The sequence below is a fragment of the Mus pahari genome, chromosome 3 (assembly GCF_900095145.1).
Source record: "Mus pahari chromosome 3, PAHARI_EIJ_v1.1, whole genome shotgun sequence".
Classification (NCBI taxonomy): domain Eukaryota; kingdom Metazoa; phylum Chordata; class Mammalia; order Rodentia; family Muridae; genus Mus; species Mus pahari.
In genome coordinates this window covers 14954883-14974624 of record NC_034592.1, presented here as the reverse complement: position 1 = coordinate 14974624, position 19742 = coordinate 14954883, and the positions used below count along the sequence as shown (strand labels likewise).

General features: G+C 55.0%; 1 protein-coding gene across 1 annotated transcript in view; it reads right to left on the bottom strand.

Annotated features, from left to right (window-relative positions):
* Window positions 1-3856, bottom strand: part of Rxra (retinoid X receptor alpha) — a 24122-nt gene extending 20266 nt beyond the window's left edge. The window contains exons 1-2 of the mRNA XM_021191936.2: window positions 3591-3856; window positions 8-92 (exon numbers count right to left, since the gene is read on the bottom strand). Of these exons, the coding sequence (XP_021047595.1) occupies window positions 8-92; window positions 3591-3800 (295 nt within the window). The 5' untranslated portion in view covers window positions 3801-3856. The remainder of the gene's footprint in view (window positions 1-7; window positions 93-3590) is intronic.
* Window positions 3857-19742: the final 15886 nt, after the last annotated feature.

The following is a 19742-nucleotide window of genomic DNA, read 5'->3' as shown; positions in this document are numbered from 1 at the left end:
GAGGGATGGGCAGGAACCTTGAGGACGCCATTGAGGCCTAGTGGTGGCTTGATATCCTCACTGCTGCTCACGGGGTTCATGGGTGAATTGAGCTGCAAGAGGAGGAGGAGTGGGGTAGGTTAGCCCTGGCAGGCTGGGGTTGGTTACTAGGGAAAGCGGGGAGCCTCACTCAGGTCAGAACAGCTCAGGGCTAACAGGACCATCATACTCAGAGTACCCCCTCATGAGAGCCAGGCCACTGCAGGGCACCAAAGACCTTACATCTCAGTGATCTCAGCACCATACAAGAGGCTCCCTTACTCCCCACCAGCCACCAAGGAGCCACAGCTGTCACTTAACAATGTGCCATGGGCCCTGGACACAGGAGAGCCCAGGCACTCTGCACTCCCCCACCACCTGGGTGAGGACAAAAGGCCCAGGCTCAGGGCTGCAATCAGGCTGGGCTCCTCCAGAGTCACACTTATCCCCACCACCCTGCATGATGGTGGTATCTGGGGGCAGAACAGGAGAGGAAAGCAAGTGGACACCCCAGACATCAAGCCGGAGGGCCCATGTGTCTATCTTGGCCTCGGCACACCCCTTGCCTCTCCCTGCCCGCTGGCCGCCAGGGGCAAGCGTGGGAAACTCACCCTGTCACCCAGGCAACAGCTGCAGCGTCGCAATGACACAGCAGTTTTGGTTCCGCAGCCTCCAGCCTAGCTCTGCAGTAAGCACGGGGCCCAGAGGCTCTTCCCTCTGCCTGCCTATCTGCCAGGGCGTCAGAGCCCGGCTGGGTAGTCCCCCCACTTCTGAAAAACCCTGACAAAGGCAGAAAGCCAGCTGTACAGTCTGCACTGGCCTTGTATAGCCCCTGCTGCCCCCTGCAAGGGGAACCCCGCCACCTTCCTCAGGGCCTCCTGCCCCATCCCCCACCCCTTTCTCACGGGGCAGGGAAAGAGCAGAGGCACCAGAAGCTTTCTGTTGCCCCCTACCCCCCCCCCCCATCCCCCCCCCCCCCCCCCCCCCCTCCCCCCACGTCCAGAATGGCTCTGCAGCCCTGGCTGGCCGGCTCTGTGACACAGACTGTGAGGGTCAGCAAGGATACCTCATTCTGGCTAGATTTGAGGGGGCTGCTGGAAAGCCTGGAGGCCCACACAGAGAGCCCTGAGTGTGTCAGAGGCAGTTGTCAGGACGGGAAGGTCTCTGCTGCAGGCAGGATGTCTCACAGCAGAAGCGAGCAGTCTGTGTGGTGTTCACTGGCTGAAGGCCCTACATGGGAACCCTGGGGCAGCAGGGAGAAGCCGGCTTTTGCTGGCAAGACTGTACATCCCTCCACTCCTCTCACTGTATGGGAGGCCTAACCCTGCAGGTCTCTGGAGGTCTTAGCTCTGGGCAGAATAAACAGCTTGGGGCCCATGAAACCTGATGTCAGGGCAGAGCAAAGGTTGGTCTGTAGCACCGAACCGGCCCAGAGAGCGCCACTAGCGGGCAATCTGGGAATCCCCATCACGTGGAAGGTGCTTCTTTTGCCCTTCCCAGATTTGAGCTGGTGGACCAGGACAGTTTCTATTCTTCCCTTCCTCAGCAGCCCCCGTGAACCACAGCCATCCATCCTCCTGGGTGCTTTGACCTATCTTTCAGGAGACCCAGGACTCAGGAGACCCAGGAGCCCGAAGCCTCTCTGGGTGGGGGCCATCCCATTTCCCCTTTCATATCCTTAGCGTTTATTTCAGTTCCACCCCATCACTACCGCACCTGGGTCCCCACCTACCTCCCAGGCATCCCCTCTTCCACTCCTAGCTCACCTGGTCCTCCCAAGCCCACTCAGATGAGCTTTCCAGAGCAGACCTGCTCCCAGGCACTGTGAGCTCCCCACAGCTCCGCTCCCCATCTGGCTGGCTACAGCCACCATGAAACATGCTGCTTACAAAGTCACTGTAGTTCCCACAGTGCAAGATCCTCCCCGTAAATCAGGACAATCAGAGGCCTGGTGCCTTGCTCTCTACCTTTGGGCAGTCAGAAGTGTTCCCCGGTTATAAATTACCCAGGGAAGCCAGCATAGCCAGACAGTGGGGAGCATCCCACTGGGCCCTGTCCTAGTAGAGCCCCCAAAACAAACAAGACACACGGATGGCTTGGGCACGGGTGGCTGTGGACTGACAGAGCAAGGAACCTCACGGAGTTGAGAGCCAAGAGGGATCAACCCTGAAGCCAGGGAACTATGGAGATCAGCTCTTCATCTACCCTCGCTTCCAGAGCTAGCAAGGGTATAGAGAAACTATGATAAAAAAGAACATGGCCAAGCCAGGGGAGGTGGCTGAGTGGTCAGGCCTGCTTCACGCCTTGCCAGCAGCACCTCAGGCCTTCTGTCTGCTTCTGAAAAGCAAGGTGGGGAGCAGGGGACAGTGTAACAGATTGCTCAGAAATAGCACCCTAGCTCTTCTATGTGTTCAGGTGCTTGTGCTAGTGCACGCGCGCACACACACACGCGCGCACACACTCACACATACACACACACACACACACACAACCACACACACAGAACTAGGGCAAAGGGGCTTAGATGGAATCGACCTAGAAAAAGCAGCCCGATTGTCTGGAGGAGAAGCTTAAGAGGCTCAGAGCAGACTCAAGAGGCTGCCTGGTGAGGTATGAGTGGTCTCCCCACACACCCCAGCACCAAAAGGGGGGCGCAGGAGATGTCATGGCTCAGGCACAAGGCTTTGGAAATCTAAGGGACACATAGGTATTGTTGGCCCTTTGGTTCTAATGAGGATGGCTCCAGGTATGCCACTGGGAGGTGGCACAGCAAAGCTATTGGGGGTGGGGCAGAAACAGAACCCAACCTGAGAAGCTCAGAGCAGAAAGGGGATCCCTGACCTGTTTCAGAAAGGGTAAAGGGAACCCCAAGGAGGTGGCTCTCCAGATGCAGAGCTCCGTGTACACCAAAGACAAAATCCTGTTAGAAACTCACCAAGACCCTCAAGAAAATAGAAGCAGGGTGAGGCTCTATAAGATATCCAACAAGTATTCAGGCCTTGGGAGGAAGAGGCTGAGCAAGACCCCTAAGTGCCCACAGCAGGACGAGGGCCCTACCAAGCCCACAGAAAAGGAAGTCACGCCTTGCAGATAGCCACCATCCACAGAGCCACAGAAAGCCAGAGCCCATGCAGAGGCTGCCACCAGGGGCCTCTGTAGAATCTAAGGATGGGCATCGCAGGACCAGGATATGCGTTCCCTGAAGGTTTAGGGACACCGAGGCCAGAGTCCCGGAAAGAGGAACATATGAGCCCTCAGGGATCCCTGGAAGATGGCCCCAAGCCTGGGGAAGCAGATACCCCAGAATTCCACAGTGATGGGGACAGGCTCCAGGCTGAGCTGAAAACCAGCTGCAAGAAATCTCAACTGACAGAGCTTTAGAAGCCAGTGTAGGTCAGCCAGAGTGAGGCTCAGTCCTACCACTACTAGCTTGATCTCAGAGACCAGCTTTTGCTCTGTAGCACACACTCATAGAAACAGTAGAAATCTCAGTTCTGGACCATTGGTTTACAGCCTACAGAGGAAGCTCCCATTTTCTGTCCCATGCCACTAAAGCTCATCCTATCACTTACCTGGGGGCTACCAGTCCCGAAGCCCAATGTGGGTGTAGTGGGTACCGACATGGAGTGCGGGCCCATGGGGGAGCTGATGACAGAGAAGGNCGGACCCATGCCATTGATGGGGGAGCTCAGGGTGCTGATAGGAGAGTGCAGCTGCCCAGGGGAGCCCAGTGGAGAGCCGATTCCCGGACCCAAGGACGGGTGCAGCGAAGGGGCAGCCATGGAGCCTCGACCCGTTGGAGAGTTGAGGGACGAAGAGTTCACCTGGGTAGAGAAGTCTGTAAGACAAGAATTGACAGGAAGGAGGGTTAGAGCATCCTCTAGGGCCTGGGAATCGGCCGCTCCCTACTCCCTCAAGACATAGGCAAACCTAGGGTGCCAGGACTCCTTGCCATGCTCCAAAAGCCAGACTACCTTTGAGGGCCCCAGGAGGTGCCACTGGTATCCATCTTAGACTCTCTGGGTTCAGTGTGAGCCCAGCAAGCTAAAGGCTCTACTGTCTGTGACCCTCCCCTCTGGACCACATGACCTGGACTTCCCAACTGCAGGCCCTTGGCCCCTCTCACTCCACGCCACATGCCAACCTTTCATGCAGGGTTTCAAACACATGAAAAATCTCAGTCAGGCCTCCCCAACTCCAGAGGCTGGGGAGGTCCCCACGTGCCAAATCTAGTGCCCACAGGCCTGGCAGGTCATGAAGAAGACAGTGAGGAGACTGCACAGGGCAGAGACACAAACCATGTTGGGAACTACAGGCCCCTCTGAGGCTGGTTCCCTCCCCCTTCCCTCCCCCCATTTCTTCTTTCCCTCTCATCTCTCAGTCTTGGCCTTTCCTGCTGCCTGGCATGGCGCTTGCTCCTGTAGGTCGAGAACAACTACAGGCATGCGACATGAGTGACTAACCCACCCCAGGTGTGAGAAGCCTGGGATGCCCTTGCCACTCTGAGCCTAACTCCTCCTGGAATGTGAGGAAGAAGCCCAGAGCGGATGCTGAGGACACCACAGCAGCCTTAAGACAACACAGGCACTGTGGCTGTGGCTCAGAGCAGACTTGACGCGGACAGAGCCCACAAGCCCATTCTGGACCTGGGGACAAGCACAGCACAGGGTGATCTCAGTAGCTACACCTGTGCCAGTTCCAAGTCACTAATGGCACAGAGGCCCTGCCACCAGGACCAGCCCTTCAAGAGAAACCTAACCAAATTCCATCCCTAAGACTCCTAGAACTTTCTCCTGTCTTCCTCTCAAGAGGAGGATGCAGTAAGGAGGTCCCACTGGGACCAGGTCTGCTATGGTGAGGCCAACCTGGCTACTATGACTGCCCTGACTGACAGAAGGGATCAATTCCATCAGCAAACGATCTTACTTCACCTGCCAGAAACCCTTGCCATTCACAAAACTTGGAACAAACCAGCTTGTTGAACTTAAAAAAAAAAAAAAGACAATTTACAAAGTCCAGAACTAGCTGAGTAAAGTGGTACATGTCTTTAATCCAGGACTAGAGAAGCAGAGGCAGAACTCAACTGTCTGTGAGTTCAAAACCAGCCTTTACAAAGAACAACCCTGTCTCAAAAACAAAAGGCTCAGTGGGTAAGAGCACTGCCTGCCCTTCCACAGGATCAGGGTTTGGCTCAGTGGTTAAGAGCACTGCCTGCCCTTCCACAGGATCAGGGCTGGGTTACCAGCACCCACATGCTGGCTCACAATTACCTGTAACTCCTGTTCAGGGGGATCTGATACCTTCTTCTGGCCTCCACAGGGACTCTATGCACAGAGTATACTTACATACATGAAGGTAAAACACCCAATACATAAGAAGAAAATTTTAGTATCAGAATCAAGGCACCTACTGGCCAAGAAATCAACTACAAATCAGCTCTATAGGCTATTTAAACTCCATATGGATTGGAGAAGATCCACAGGGAATAGAGAGTGTGTCTAAAAGGAACAAATACAAAATTTGATTGCCGGGAATGTCTTTGTGCCTTTGCCGTCAACTGAATTACTGAGACCACGTCAGAAAAGTCTCCACCTCCTACCTATGACAGAGGAAGGATCTGGGAAGGTTCTTGGATAAGAGCTGCCTAAAGGCAAACTTACTACATCTGCAGCTTCCCCTAGACCAGGCAACCACAACCACTGGGACACCTGGAAGCCACTGGGTTGACCCATCACAGCCACGCCTTCCCTGTGCCCTGCCCTTCCCATCCCATGCTGTCTTGCATTTGAGGTGTACCACTGCGATGCCCTACATAGCACCCGCCAGTCTAAGCCCTCAGTGTATCCCATCAGCCTGGCTGAAAGACACATTTAGCTGACCTTGAGCACCTTCTGCGGGAGTTCCAGAAGAAGGCAGGGTAGTGTTATGGTACCAGGAAGGAGTTGGGCTGGGCCCAGACAGGGTCCACTCTTCCTGGTCTTTGAGAACAAGATGAGGCATGACCAGACGAGAAATCCCTCAGAGTCCTCAGGCTCTTTGCATCCCCTGTTCATGGGAGGACTTGGACACCAGGAGTAGCACAGGGTCTAGGGCAGCTTGTCACACTAAGGGTGGCCCTCATTAGCTACTGTCCCCAAACACCAGGGGAAAATGGCCATGTTCACTACATGAGAGTGTTTCCGCCCAAGGAGCCAAGGAGGAATCCTTGCAGCCACAGGGGACACCTGGGGTGGGATGTTCAGGCCACAACTGGGTCTGTGTAAAAAGCCACAAGCCAGAGCTGCTCCTCTGGCTCTGGGCTTTGCTAAGGGAGTAGCAGGAGAAAGCTTCAGCAGGAGAGAATGAAGGAGGGAGGGAGGGAAGCAGACTGTAAGGCTGCCAGCTACCTACGGGCTGTACCCCAAAGCTCCTCTGGCCCTTCAAGGCACCGCCCATACATGGCTCAAGATGGAAACTGCTAAGGAGGGGAAAAACCAATGGAGGAGAAAAGAGGCCAAGGTGGCACAGGCAGAGACTTCAGGAAGAAAGGGAGACAGCAGGAGCAAGAGCCAAGCCTCCAGTCTGGGAATGTGGCTGTCCCTGTGTGAAGGTTCCCCTAGGCACCCCTCCCCCAGCCCTCCCTCATGCCTGCAGCCTGGTGGTAGACAGCCAAGCCTCCATTCCAAGCTGACTGTAAATCCCCGTTCTCCAGAGTGGAAGGGGCTGCCACTAGAGTAATGCCTACCTTGGCAGATCCCCACAGCCCCAGGCCTCCACCCCAGGCTTTCCTGTTTACAAAGAATGTCCACTGTAGACACCTTCCCAGAGCTTGGGTGACAATAGACTGGGTGTGTTTTCTGGAACCTTCTGGAGGGAGAAACTTTCTTTTTGTTGTTGTTTTTTTTTTGTTGTTTTGTTTTGTTTTTGTTTTTGTTTTTTTCGAGACAGGGTTTCTCTGTATAGCCCTGGCTGTCCTGGAACTCACTTTGTAGACCAGGGTGGCCTCAAACTCAGAAATCTGCCTGCCTCTGCCTCCCGAGTGCTGGGATTAAAGGCGTGTGCCACCATCCCCCGACGGAAGAAGCTTTCTGATCAGGAAGGGAATAAGCAAGAAATGCCTTTATATCCTTGCAAGGAAAGCCTCCTGGCTCATCTTGTATGTATGCAAGCCATGTGCACGTATGTGTGTATATGTACATGTGTGCTGTGTGCATGCTCTGCTCTGTCTGGCACTTAGCTGTAACCACCCTGATAAGTCATGGCCTCCATAAGGCACACTTTGACAGCCTCACTTTGGACTTGCAGGGGTGTTAGCACCAGCCATCTCCACTGCTTAAGGAAAACCTGCACAGCCCTCTGGGATCAGGGCTTGTAGGATGGGGCCTAGGGGTGCGAAGTGCCAGCTTCAGACCTAGGAATCACAGGACACAAATACTCCCTGCCCAAGAAGTGGCAGGAAGGCCTAAGGAACATGAGTAGGGGGGCAACTGAATCGCATAACTCCAAAACCTCAGATTATGAGGCACAAGGACCCCATACACAACTCTACAATCCGAGATACCTCTGCAAGACCACCACCAACATAGCCAGGGACCCTGGGGAAGGAATTCATCCAGAGGGCTTGCATGTGCCTCAAGGACAAAGAATAGAAAGTCCATCTTCACAAGGAAGTTGTCCATTACCCCATACACATCATGGGCAGCTGGCACTGCAGTCCAGGAAGGGTGAGCGGAGGAGGGGTGGAGAGTACTCCCTTGGTACAAAACTGACCACACTGTGAATGCGTGGAGGTTTAAGTAGCAAGCCAGCGCAGAGCAGAGATGGACTGTCCCCAGCCTAGCACCCAGGGCCATTCCCAAGACCTCAAAGGGTGGGTGACACTAATAAAACTAAAATACTGAATGCTGAAATACTGGCGACACCTCTTGTGACTTCAAGATGCCAGACACTAGTGAGGAGCACCGTCCCCACCAGTTCCTATGCCACACAGTGTCTGCAGAATGCCTGCCAGCAGCAAGACCCATAGCAGGAGGCCCAGGGAACCCCCACTAGCCCTCTTCCAGCTCTGCCTGACAGGAAGGGTGCAGGAAATCCCAGCCCACTACAGCTGGGGTGGGGTGGGGAAAGCCTCACAACCCCTCCGCGGTAGCCAGGGAACCCCAGCTCCTCCTGGAAAGGGACGCTCAATCATGCACAGCACTTGGGAACAGCAGAATCTAAGCAGGCTGTGTGTCTGTCTGCGTGTCTGTCTGAGTGTCTGGGTGAAGTGTAGTGGACCATGTGGCTGTTCTATTTAGAGCCTGGCAGGAAGGACAGATGGGTCCAATGGGGAGCACATGGGAGGTGAGGATAACCTGGGGCCACCAAGGAGGGGCCTGAGGAGGGTATCCAGCATGCAGCCAAAGCCCACCTAGTGAGCTGGCACCAGGGTGGCTGTTATGCTCTAAGCGGTGCCCTGATCCCCACCTGGGGGTACCCCCCCACCCCGGAACTGAAACTTTGCAGTTGGTCCTCAGAGCTTCCTGGGCTGCCCACCTCCAGCCTCCACCTTCCTTCAGGAAGTTCTGCTTCCCCTGAAGCCCTGGGAGGGGGAAGAGGTGGCCCTGGAGAGCAGCAATGGGAATGTGGCAGGGACCCTGGCACCAGGGCTTGGGGGAGGCCAAGGGTGGTCAGAGCAGGAGGGAAGAGGAAGGCAGGCCACAGGGACCTCTCAATACTGCTGAGTCTCAGTTTCCATCTCTGTAAAATGGTCTGGGGCATCTGTGCCAGCCCAGAGAACAGTCTGCAGTAGCCCTGTTTGCCCAACCCTGCTACAAGTCTGACTTCCACTCCCTGAGGAGGGGCTCCCCAGTGGCAACCTCCAGCCGTGAGCTGTCTCCTCTCCAGTGTCAGCTTACCACTCTTGGGGCCTGTTCTGGGATCAGCATGCCCTTTGCCCCAGCCACTATCTCAGCCTCCTATCAGGAAGTCTCAGGCCAACAGGACCCTCCTGGGTGGTCAGAGAGGGTGAGACCGATTCCAACCCAGTTAGTAGAGGCAGCCCACCACAGGGGCCCTTCAAGCAGAGAGAACTGAACTGGTCAGAAGTGAGCCAGTCTCACAGGCTCAGACCCAGAAAGTCTGTTGGCACACAGGGGCCAGAATGCAGAAGACCCTGAGTCTGTGATGGCCCCAGCCCACAAAACCCTAAGAGAAGCAGCAGGGAGAGGAAGACAAAGGCACAGGGAACAGAAGTGTATTTCCTTCACCCCCATCACCCATGGTAACCACCACAGCAGCAATCCCGGGCACCCATCTGGGCTTTATCCCTGCATGCCCTGCAGGGAAGGGTTGACCACTCCGAAGCTAACTTCCTGGCCCTGCCCCATCCAACCAACCTTTAGCATGGCAGAGATGCCCCAGAGGCCCAGTGGGAGGGTCAGCCATGATCATCCCAAGAGATCAACATTTGTCCCTGCAGCTAAACACCAGGCCACTAGCAAAGAGGTAAGGATGGATGAAGTGTGTGTGTGTGGGGGGGGGGGAACAGTAGGCTGGGCTCAGAGGGAGATGGACGGTTCCCTGACAGACTGAAGTATGAAGATCATAAGTAAGGTCCGGAGAGCAGTAGTGTTGGCTATACTGCTCCTATGAGCTCCACTCCAACCCCGGAGTTCATCTGACCCGGGGCCTCAGAGACTCTGAATGTCAACCCCACCTCTAGGGTCACTAGCCATAGAGGCTCCCTGTCTTAGGAGCTGTCACACACTGTGCTATCGCCTTGGCCTCACCTCTACCACCACCTACCTTCCTAGGCCAGGAGGCCTTGATGGTGGAGACTGTATGCTTCTCAGTGAACCAGCTCCGAGTGGGAGACTGGGAAACACAGGGTGATGAGGAGGTCCGAGGTGAAGGTGAGGGGCTCAGGGATATCATTCAAGGTCTCTGGTCCCTGAGGGAGGGTTATAGCAACTGCAGAGGGCTGGCTGTGTAGCCTATCATCAGGAACAGACGCAGAGACAAAGGTCTACACGCCAGACCTGCAGGGGACTTAGCAAGAGCCTCTACAAGGACTTCAAGGAAGGGCTGTACCACCCCTCCACCTTCTCTGAGCCTCACTCAGGGGACAGCAACCCAAAGTTCCACTGTCCTGGCCAAACTCTTAACTCCTAGTGTAGTGTACCTCTGCAATGGTGTCACAGAGATAAGAAGGGTGTAGACATGCGAAACAATAGATTTATAGTTAATTTTGAGACAGGAGGATGGCTGTGAGGGCCTCAAGAAGCACCATTATCAAAATTACCATCCCCCCCACCCCTACCATTAATACAATCAACAGTATCACCATCAACGTCAATACTGCAATCATCATAATCCATGTTGGCATCATTACCATCATCTTCAACATCATCAACATGGTCATCATCATCATCATCACCACCATCCTCACCATCAGCATCACCACCACCACCACCATCAACAACAACAGCATCACCACCATCCTTACTATCAATCCCACCATCAGCATCACCACCACCACCANATCACCACCATCCTTACTATCAATCCCACCATCAGCATCACCACCACCACCACCATCAACAACAACAGCATCACCACCATCCTTACTATCAATCCACCATCAGCATCACCACCACCACCAACAACAACAACAACAGCATCACCACCATCCTTACCATCAATCCCACCATCAGCACCACCACCATCACCTGAAGAACACCCTGTTCTACTCCACTGAGCAGATGGAGGCTGGAGAAGTTCTGCAGGTGGCAAAGAGACAGGGCTTTGGGTTCTCTTGACCATACTCAGTGAGTTTGGGGCTGTCCAGGGAGGGGCACCAGGAGGCACAGGAAACAGTGCCTTATCTAGCAGCTGCCTCCCATACAGCCATGAATGGTTCTATGGTTGGGCCTGCTGGTGGATTGGTGTGGCTAGAATCAAACCACAGTCAGAGAAGCAGGAAGCAGAGCCAGGACAAAGGAGGTGAGGAGGAGGCCCCATGCCCAGGCTGCGTCCGTGCCAGGCAGCATTCGCGTAAGAGTTGAGAAGTGAAGATACCAGTATATTCAGGGGTGAAGGCCAAGGTGCTGACAGGCGGCTACCCCCCATGCCAACTCTTCCTGAAGCTCCCAGTCCACAGGCTGCTGCACAAGGCCTCACACCCCGCCCCGACACTTGCCAGTCAGTGTCATCTCCCTCTGCACCTACCATGGTGGTCACTGTCTGGGATGTCTAATTGTTCAGGTGCTCACGACCCTGGGTAGTCCTGCCCAAACCACCAGGCCATCTCCATTCCCAAACTCTTCATGCTTAGAGATGTGCCTGCATGCCAGCCGTGGATATATCCGTATCTATACAGAGGGCACACTCTGCCCAGGAGCCGGGTGATTCCCGCTGGACCCCCTCCAGCTCCTGGCTGTATGGCACATTTCCTTTGCCTGAATACAACTAGGGGGCAGCAGAGGGAAGTCTCGAAGCTGTTTTCAGCCTCAGGCTTCTCAGGTACCAGCATGCCCGCTGCAGACAGCCCCTGCCTGGCTCTAACCTGAGCATACTATACAGACATGCCTAAATTCTGGCTCCTTAGCTGTTACTGCCTCTTGTGTTCAGGGTGTCTCTGTTGAGAGCAACGTATTTTCTTTGGCAAAGATAAATGAGCACCTGTGGAGGTAGACTCCAGTGAAGTCCTTTAGGTGGGCTCCTCCTCCGAGGCCTGAGTGTCATCATTTCAGACTGCTTTGTCTGGCACCAGGCTCCTGACCTGGGAACTGTCCCCTCACCTACCCAGGGGAGAAGAAGGCTTAATGGATGCTTGTGCCCAGTCTACAGGCCACATAGCCATCCTTGCAGTAGAGAAAGATGGGTACTTTTCAGTATAGTTAGATGCTTCAGAGCTATCTGAGAGAACCCAAGTTCCGGCCTGGAACCCCAGACCGTACTGAAAAGCACCTGCTTTCTCTACTGCAGGATGGCTACAGGGCAACAGTCAGTGGCCTTACTGCCCCAGCTAAAGTCCGGAGAGCAGAGGAACAGGCAACACCCAGCTCCAGGACCCTACAAAAAAAGTCCTGTGAATTGGCTTCCAATCCCAAGCAAGAAACCCACGCATGGCCAGCCTTTCTCTGAGCACAGCAGGCAGTCTGTTCCAGCCTGCTGCCCGACATTCACGCCAAGCCTCCTGCCCTGAAGCCGGACAGGTACTGCCGGGGGCGGGAGCAGGCAAAGGTGGGAGTTGCACCCACTTATCCTCAAGCTGCCTGAATGGGAGAATAGCCACAGAGGGACGTGACTAAAGGGACAGGGCCACTGAGGAGCAGCTGTATGATGCCCTCCTTGCTCTGTACCAGACAAGACACTGATAACAGCAATCACTTTACATTCACACAGGGCAGGTGACTGCCAACACCTCAGAAACAGATTGCAGAGTGATGGAGACACATTTGGCAACAGTCGCTGCAGCTCCGGTCCCCATCCCGCGCCTTCTCTAGGCTGGCATGTACCATGTGGGCTAGCAGACACACCACAGGAAGAACCTGTTGCTGGCCTGCAGTGAGGCCTTCCTGAGCCCAGAGGAGCTGCCAGCTAGCCTGTGCTCAACCCTGTCTCAACCACAGTGCAGTCCTACAGAAACTACCCTAAGCCTGGGCCCTGAAAATTCCTGTCATGATGTCCTGGGCTTAGGGATAAGGGCGACAGCATTCCATCCTGGGAACCTGGAAGGGTGCTTACCTCTCTAAGGCCAGGCAGGGCTTCTTTCTGGGCATTTGAAGCCTCCCTTTCAGGCTGTCCCCTTGAACTGTCTGCCTGTCCCTAACACTCTGTGGTGCCTGCCCAGACTCTGGAGGAGAGTAAGTAGGCGGGAGAGGAAGAGGGGGGACTTCAAGAAAAACCCCAATGTTGGTGAGGAGAGGGGGCCCTGAGGCTACAGACTCTCGAAGGCAGTTTCTATTTAACAGGAAGAGAAATGATTGTTTCAATTTGAGCCTTGTCACTGCTGGTGGCTCAGAGGTCCCACCGCCCACCTGCCAGCAGCTCTGTCGTGGAACCCACGGAACCCCCGGCTGGGCTTCCTGTCAGCCCTCACAGTCCTCACCTTCATTTGCATTCCTGACTGGTTTCAGGTCACACTTGGAGGGGATCTGGGCCATACCCACCCAGGTCTCACCCATCTACCATAAAATGAAGTGGCTTCATGAGCCATGAACTCTGGGGACTCTGGATAGTCAGGACGAAGGGATACTCCCAGGCAGAGAGTGCCCTTGTGGGGACATCCCCAAATCCTCCCACACCCGCTGATATTTTCCACACATAAGCATGCTGTGGTGTGGTGGGTAGCGTCCAGACACACATGATAGACAGAAACAGGGCTTAGCCTGATCTGTTAGGCACCAGGGTCAGAAATCAAGCTCTCCCCAACCCACACAGCCTCTGCAGAAACCCCAGACCCAGCATGTGCAACCCTCCTCAGCAGGGGCTCACCCCATGCCTTGTGACTTCTCATCATACCATGCCAGCACATTTCTCTTCCCCTCGACAGGGGCTTGCCCATGCCTTGTGACCGGCCAGAGCATAGAATGCAAGTACCCAACAGATACAGGGGCCTGGCTGCCAGAGCCTCTTTCCAGTGGCACAGGGTTTCATCTGTGAGAGTGGGAATGGGACTTTCCAAACCCATCCACAGCCAGGTACCTCACTGTCCCTAACTCCCCCCGGACAGAGTCTGCACTGCTGACCATGGACACCAACAGAGACTCTGCTCACCAAGCCCATCTATAGGATAACAGGGCTATCTCCATGGGAGGTATGTGAACAGGTATTTGCCACTCACGGCCTGGGGCCCCAGGCTAAGCCCCAGAAACCTCCCAGCCTCTGAGACCCCCATGTCTGGCTTAGCTGGGCCTATAATTCCCATAAGGCTGAACCCCCATCAAGAACATCACCCCAGTGGATCTCTGCGCACAGGCTGTATGGTCAGGCTCTCTATACTTCCCCCTCATCTACCAGCAAGTGGGAGTGAGTTCTGCCTAGGTGACAATAGAAAGTACGGGGACAGGATCTCCCACCTGGCCGTCATCACTCACAGCCTCCCACTCCAACGCAGGGCTGCAGCAGCACAGGAGGGGCAGGAGATAGGGCAGCAATGTGTGCTGCGGCCCATGCCCCAGAACCTGAGGGGTGCCCACCAGCATAGAGGGCCTCCGGGACGGGGTACAGAATAAATGACAGGCTGCAGGACAGCCTCTCAGCAGACTCTGGAGACCAAAATCTCCATCCAGATGGGACTTAAATCAGCTTTCTTTCCCTCTATACAGGTGAGAGGCAGCAAACACAGGTACAGATTCCCCGTTCCCCAAACCCGCATGGTCCGGAGCCCCACTCTTTCTGAGAAGATCACAGCCCACCCACCCCTAGGAAGCCCTCAGTATCCCTGGTGAATGTGACAAAGGACAATAAGGTATACTCTTACTGTGTCAGAGGTGAGAAGCTAGAGCCTCTCTCCGACCCAGAAGCATGGGAGTAACCCAGATGGGTCAGAAGTGCCAGGCTCGGAGTGACTGTACACACTAGGCCTAATTAGGATACCTGGGTTCAGAGCCTATGACTTCCCTGCACCCGTGATGCTCATGTGCCACACTGGTCCCCTTCCTAGAAAACAAACAACTGGGAAGAGGTAAGAACAAGCCAGAAAGACACACAGGGCTGAGACAGCTCAGTAGTGAACGTGCTCACGGCTCTACAGAGGACCAGGGTTGCATTGCCAGCACTCGTCAGGTGGCTCAGCTCAGCAGTGAACATGCTCACGGCTCTATGGAGGACCAGGGTTGCGTTCCCAGCACTCGTCAGGTGGCTCACACATGCCTATGACTTTAGCTTCAGGGACCCCATGCCTTCTTCTGACCTCTGTAGGTACCTGCGTGTACATAGTAACCCAGGTTTGGTTCCCAGCACCCACATGGCAACATAACCATCTCCAAATGCAGCTCCAGAGGAACAGGCCTCTCTGCCTCTGCAGGCGCTGGGCACACACGTGGTAGGTACAATTATATGCTTTTGGGCAAAAGCACACAGACACATAACACGCAAAGAAGTCTTTCAAAAGGAAAGGCAGCTGGAGGTGGGAGAAGGGCTAAAACCCAAATGTCCAACAGGCCAAGACAGTCAACAGGGCCTGGGCTCATCTCTGCATGTTGCCCACAGCATGTTTCTGAGCTGCCTCAACTACACACTACAAACCACAATGGAGACTCTGCAAAGGCCCAGAAAGAACACACAGTCCAGTGTGAACGCTGGGGCCCACATCTGAGCCTCCCAGTGGCTTTGGAAAGGTGACTTCCCCTCTCTGAGCCTCAGTTTCCCCTCAAAGATGGGCAGAAGAGTGAGTCCTCAGGTTATCTATAAAGATATGTGAACACAAAGTATGTCCCAGGGTGCACTATACCAAGGACGTCATTGCTACGAGATAGAGGAAAGCGCCTAAACCAGTCAACCCGCCTCCAAGATAGCGGCTGTAGAGACCTAGGGAAGGCTCCCATTCCCGCCACCTCAAGTGGCCACAGGTAGCCATGTCTCACAACATCAGGCAGGCCAGAGCTCCAGTGCCCCCTCAAGGGTATATCAATGCCAGGCCCAGGAAGAGAGGCCGGGTCCTCCACATCCCTCCAGCTAGGCTCACTTGTTCTGTTTCCGTACCTGTAAGAATAAGCCAGACCCCGGAGAGGCAGGTCCTGCCGAGAGCCCCAAGATAAAAGCAAACCCCCTGACTTTTTTCCTAAAAACTTCTGCCCCTGATACCCAGATGAGGCCCAGATATGTAGCCTCTTGGAACAGGCCTCAGTGTATTCACTGCAGGCTGAGCTGTGCAGCCTAGATTGGCTCAGCCACGGCAGGCTGCATGTATAGGCCATAAAAAGGTCTATACCCAGACTCTCTTCTTCTATGGTCCTCAGGCCCTCTCCTTCCCCAAAACCCCTACACCCTGCAGGAAGATCCCCTATACCACACCAAACCCTACCCTCACCTGCCAGCCACCTGTGGTCCCCTGCCCGCCAGGCCAGGCCCCCTCCTGAGAACGAGGCAAGAAGGCGCAGCCTCATGGTGAGGGCAGGTGAGAGGTCCCACCACGGCGGGGGCCCCATCAGTCCCCGGCCTGCCGGCTCAGGGTCCCACAGCCTCAGGCGATGCAGCTTGGTCAGTGAGCAGGAGCCTAGGAGGGAAAGGCAGCAAGCCGGGTGAGCCTCAGGAGGCAACTAGGCTCTCAGGAACAAGTGTCATTGGCACTGGCCCTATAGCCCAGTTCCCCTTTTCCAGGACGCGCCCGGCCCTCCACCCTCAGCCAGACACCTGTGACCACAGGCAGCTCCCGATGGCCGAAACCAAGGGCTTCTTGGAAGAAGACTGGGAACCAGCCTCATTTCCTCAAACTAAAACAGGCAGTGCTTGGTACAAACAGATCCCCACCTGACCAGGGCCCAGATGCACTGACCGGAGTTCAAATCTACCGCCACCTCCAGCCAGATACCTGACTAGAAGCAGATCAAGTTACCTGGCTGGGCCTGCTCCCCATCTGCACACTGGTGGGACAACAGAACCCAGTGCCAGCTGGCACTCGAGCAGGCTTCATGATCTGACAATGAGCCTATCCTCATGCTGGCCTGGGCCCTGGGGAAACCTGCTCCTTGCCTATACCCTAACAGGGCAAGCAGCACACTCAACAGTAAGCCAGGCAGTCAAGTCCTAGGAAAGTCCTACAGAGCAGATGCAAGGCTAGGCCGGGAGGCCTGGCAACGCCAGTGCTGGGAACTGGTGTGAGGAGCAGCGTGGCCAACAGCTGGGAAGACCAGGCCTGAAGAGCAGTGTCTAACATGGCAGGAAAGAGGCTTTTGTACCCCCATCTACCTTCTAGCTACACGAAGACTCATTCTTCAGGATACAGGCCTCCTTCTGTGCCCTTCTAGTCAAGGTCCAAACCCAGGCCCAGCGATGGGGGCTGAGCATGGGGACACAGCACACAGTCTTCCACCAATCCCTCAAACAAGTCTAAGACTCAATAGGCTCTGTCACGCTGGGCTTGTCCTGCTCAAGAGGTGGGGACCCACAGTGCAGTCCAGCTGACAGGGCCACTCTAAGTAGCAAGCACCTGCTGCTGTCACATACACTGTCCCCACCACATCAGCACTGGGACCAGGGAGACTATCAAGAGGTTATCAAGGCTGGAGGGGCACCAAAAGTCATTCGTGGCACACTGAGGTACACACACCCATCTGAAATACTTCTGATGGGATCTGGAGCTGGAGGAGAGGCTGGCCAGGGACAGAAGGTGAGAACTGGCCAGGTCTGAGCATGTGAGAACCCCACAGGCCATAGCTACCTGGGATAGTGGGATGCAGGAAGGCTCTCTTCTTCCCGATCTGATGGCCAGCAGCAGTCCTGCCTTCACCCATTCCCCAACACCCCCAACTAATCTCAAAGATAACCCTTTCCTCTGCTCCCAGACCCAGCTACCTATGCACACCAACTCAGGATGAGGTAGGAGACCATGAGAGACATCCCCAGGGTTTTCACTTTGCAGTAGAGGGTTCCTGGGATCCTGGCTCTATGTCAAAGAAAACACAGCATATTTTTGTGCTTTTATTTGGCTTGGGTTTTGTGTTATTTTCATAATGACCCAACACCCAGACAGATCCCGGGCTACTGTCCTTCTGTATGCTGGCCAGGACCGCTTCTTCTATCTGCTCTGGAAGCTCCAGACCCTGTAAATTTGGTTCAGACAGGATTATACCCAGATCAGCCTATAGCCAACAACCAGACAGTCCTGACTGGAGGGACTACCATAGCCAGTCTGTCTGATTCTTATCCTGCCCTGACCAAGGCTTTATCCCAAGAGGTGAGCATGCCACCATGGTGGTGCCTGGTGGACAGTTATGACCTCGAATCACCTGCCTTAGATCTGGTCTATAAACAAGGCCTGCACCCCAGGCGAGGGTGGAGATGAGGTGGTAGGCTCTTCATAGGATCCTCTGGTGGCCATCTGTGCCCACCAAACTTCAGAAAGCTGACTCTTGCCATCTTAGCAGCCATGGGTGGCAATGCTTAGTGCCTCCCTTTCCACCTGTCTAGGGCTCAACCTTGGCCCCCTAGGAGGTGGAATCCAGAACTGCAGGGCCACATTCTCAAAGCTAGCAGACTTGCTTCCAGCCTCTGTATGGTTCTTTGCTAAGCTCTGAACACATCTCAAGTACACTACACACAACCCCACCCATTGTCTGCTGCGCTAATGGAACTCATAGAGAATGCAAAGACCACAAAGAGCAAGCCCAGATGGCTAGTCACAGGCCACAGTTCACTCACTGAGGGTCCTCTTATGAGGCACAGGCCCTACCACAGCCCACCTAAATGTGTCAAGTGCTGGAGAAGTCTCTAACAGGAATAGCTGCTAAGATGTATGAGGAACACAACCATATCTGTGTAGGTCATACACGGCTAAGATCTAACCAGTACCTACACCATGACAGAGCCAGAGGAGCCCATCCTGTCAGGCACTACCTGGGCCAAGCCCAGTCATGGGTCCTCTGACACTGAGCAGACCTGTGAGCACTATGGCCACTCTGAGGGGGCAGAACAGCAGGACCAGTTCTTCTGCAGTCAGTTCTTTAACACGGCGACATGACATCACATAGGTGGCTTTGGGTCAGCCATGGTGGTGTTCACACCAAGAGAACTAAAAAGGCTGAAGTGAGCTGAAGTGAGCACCCGTGGCCACTATACACTGACTAGCGTAACACATCCCTCACGGGTGGGGGAGGGGTAAACGTGTGACCTAAAGACCCCACCTCTTACCCCTCAAGCAGACCCACTGTTCCAGGGAAGCATGGGGCCCAACTCGATCTCACACTTGCCTCTCATCCTCCTCCTTTCAGCCCAACGAATCCAACCCCCCCACCCAGACCTCAACTTCTGTCCTACCACAGGCAGCCAGGCTGAGCACAGTGGACAGAGGGGTAGGAGGGACAGGAGACAGACCTAGCTCCTGGAGGCTAGACTCAGCCATGATGTTGTGGTAACCGTCCCTCTTCCTCCACCTGACACACTGACGGATCCTTGGCACAGGGACCGAAGGCCTAGTCTGAGCCTCAGGGCAGAGAGGCGAGCGAAGGACCCGGAGAGCACCCACTAAGTACTACATCTGGCATCAGACACTTTGCCTGACTCCCCAGTGGATTTACCTCTCCCTGAACAGCACCTACCTAAAGGAGGGGTGGAGTCAATGTCCTTGTGGGCCCCACATACAGAAGGCCACGTGACCATCAGCCATCAGGGCCCATCTGGTCCTGCCTGGTTGACCCCACATGGTCATTCTCTCTGGGTTTTCCCACCAAGGGTACCTCCTCCAAGAAGTCCTCCCTGCTCCTCTTGGAAGACCCAGCTAGCCTGGAGATTGAAGACCATTTGGCAAACTGGGCCCAGTCATCAGTAGCCACTAAGGTCTGGCCTCATGAACACTGCTCCAAAGGAGAGTCCTTACTTCCTGTGACCACACAGCCCTGTCCGACCACATCTCAAGCAGGCTCCTACCTGGCTCCATCAAGTAGCTACAGGCAAGCCTTGGCCTGTCAGCCCGAGCCTCTCAGCTGCAGCCAACCCTGCCACCCCCACCTAGGGATCCAAGTGACTCACAGGGCCAGCACACCGCCTCCGGCCCACACTGCAGGTATCTCCATGGAACACTCACCTGCCCAGGCTTGCTG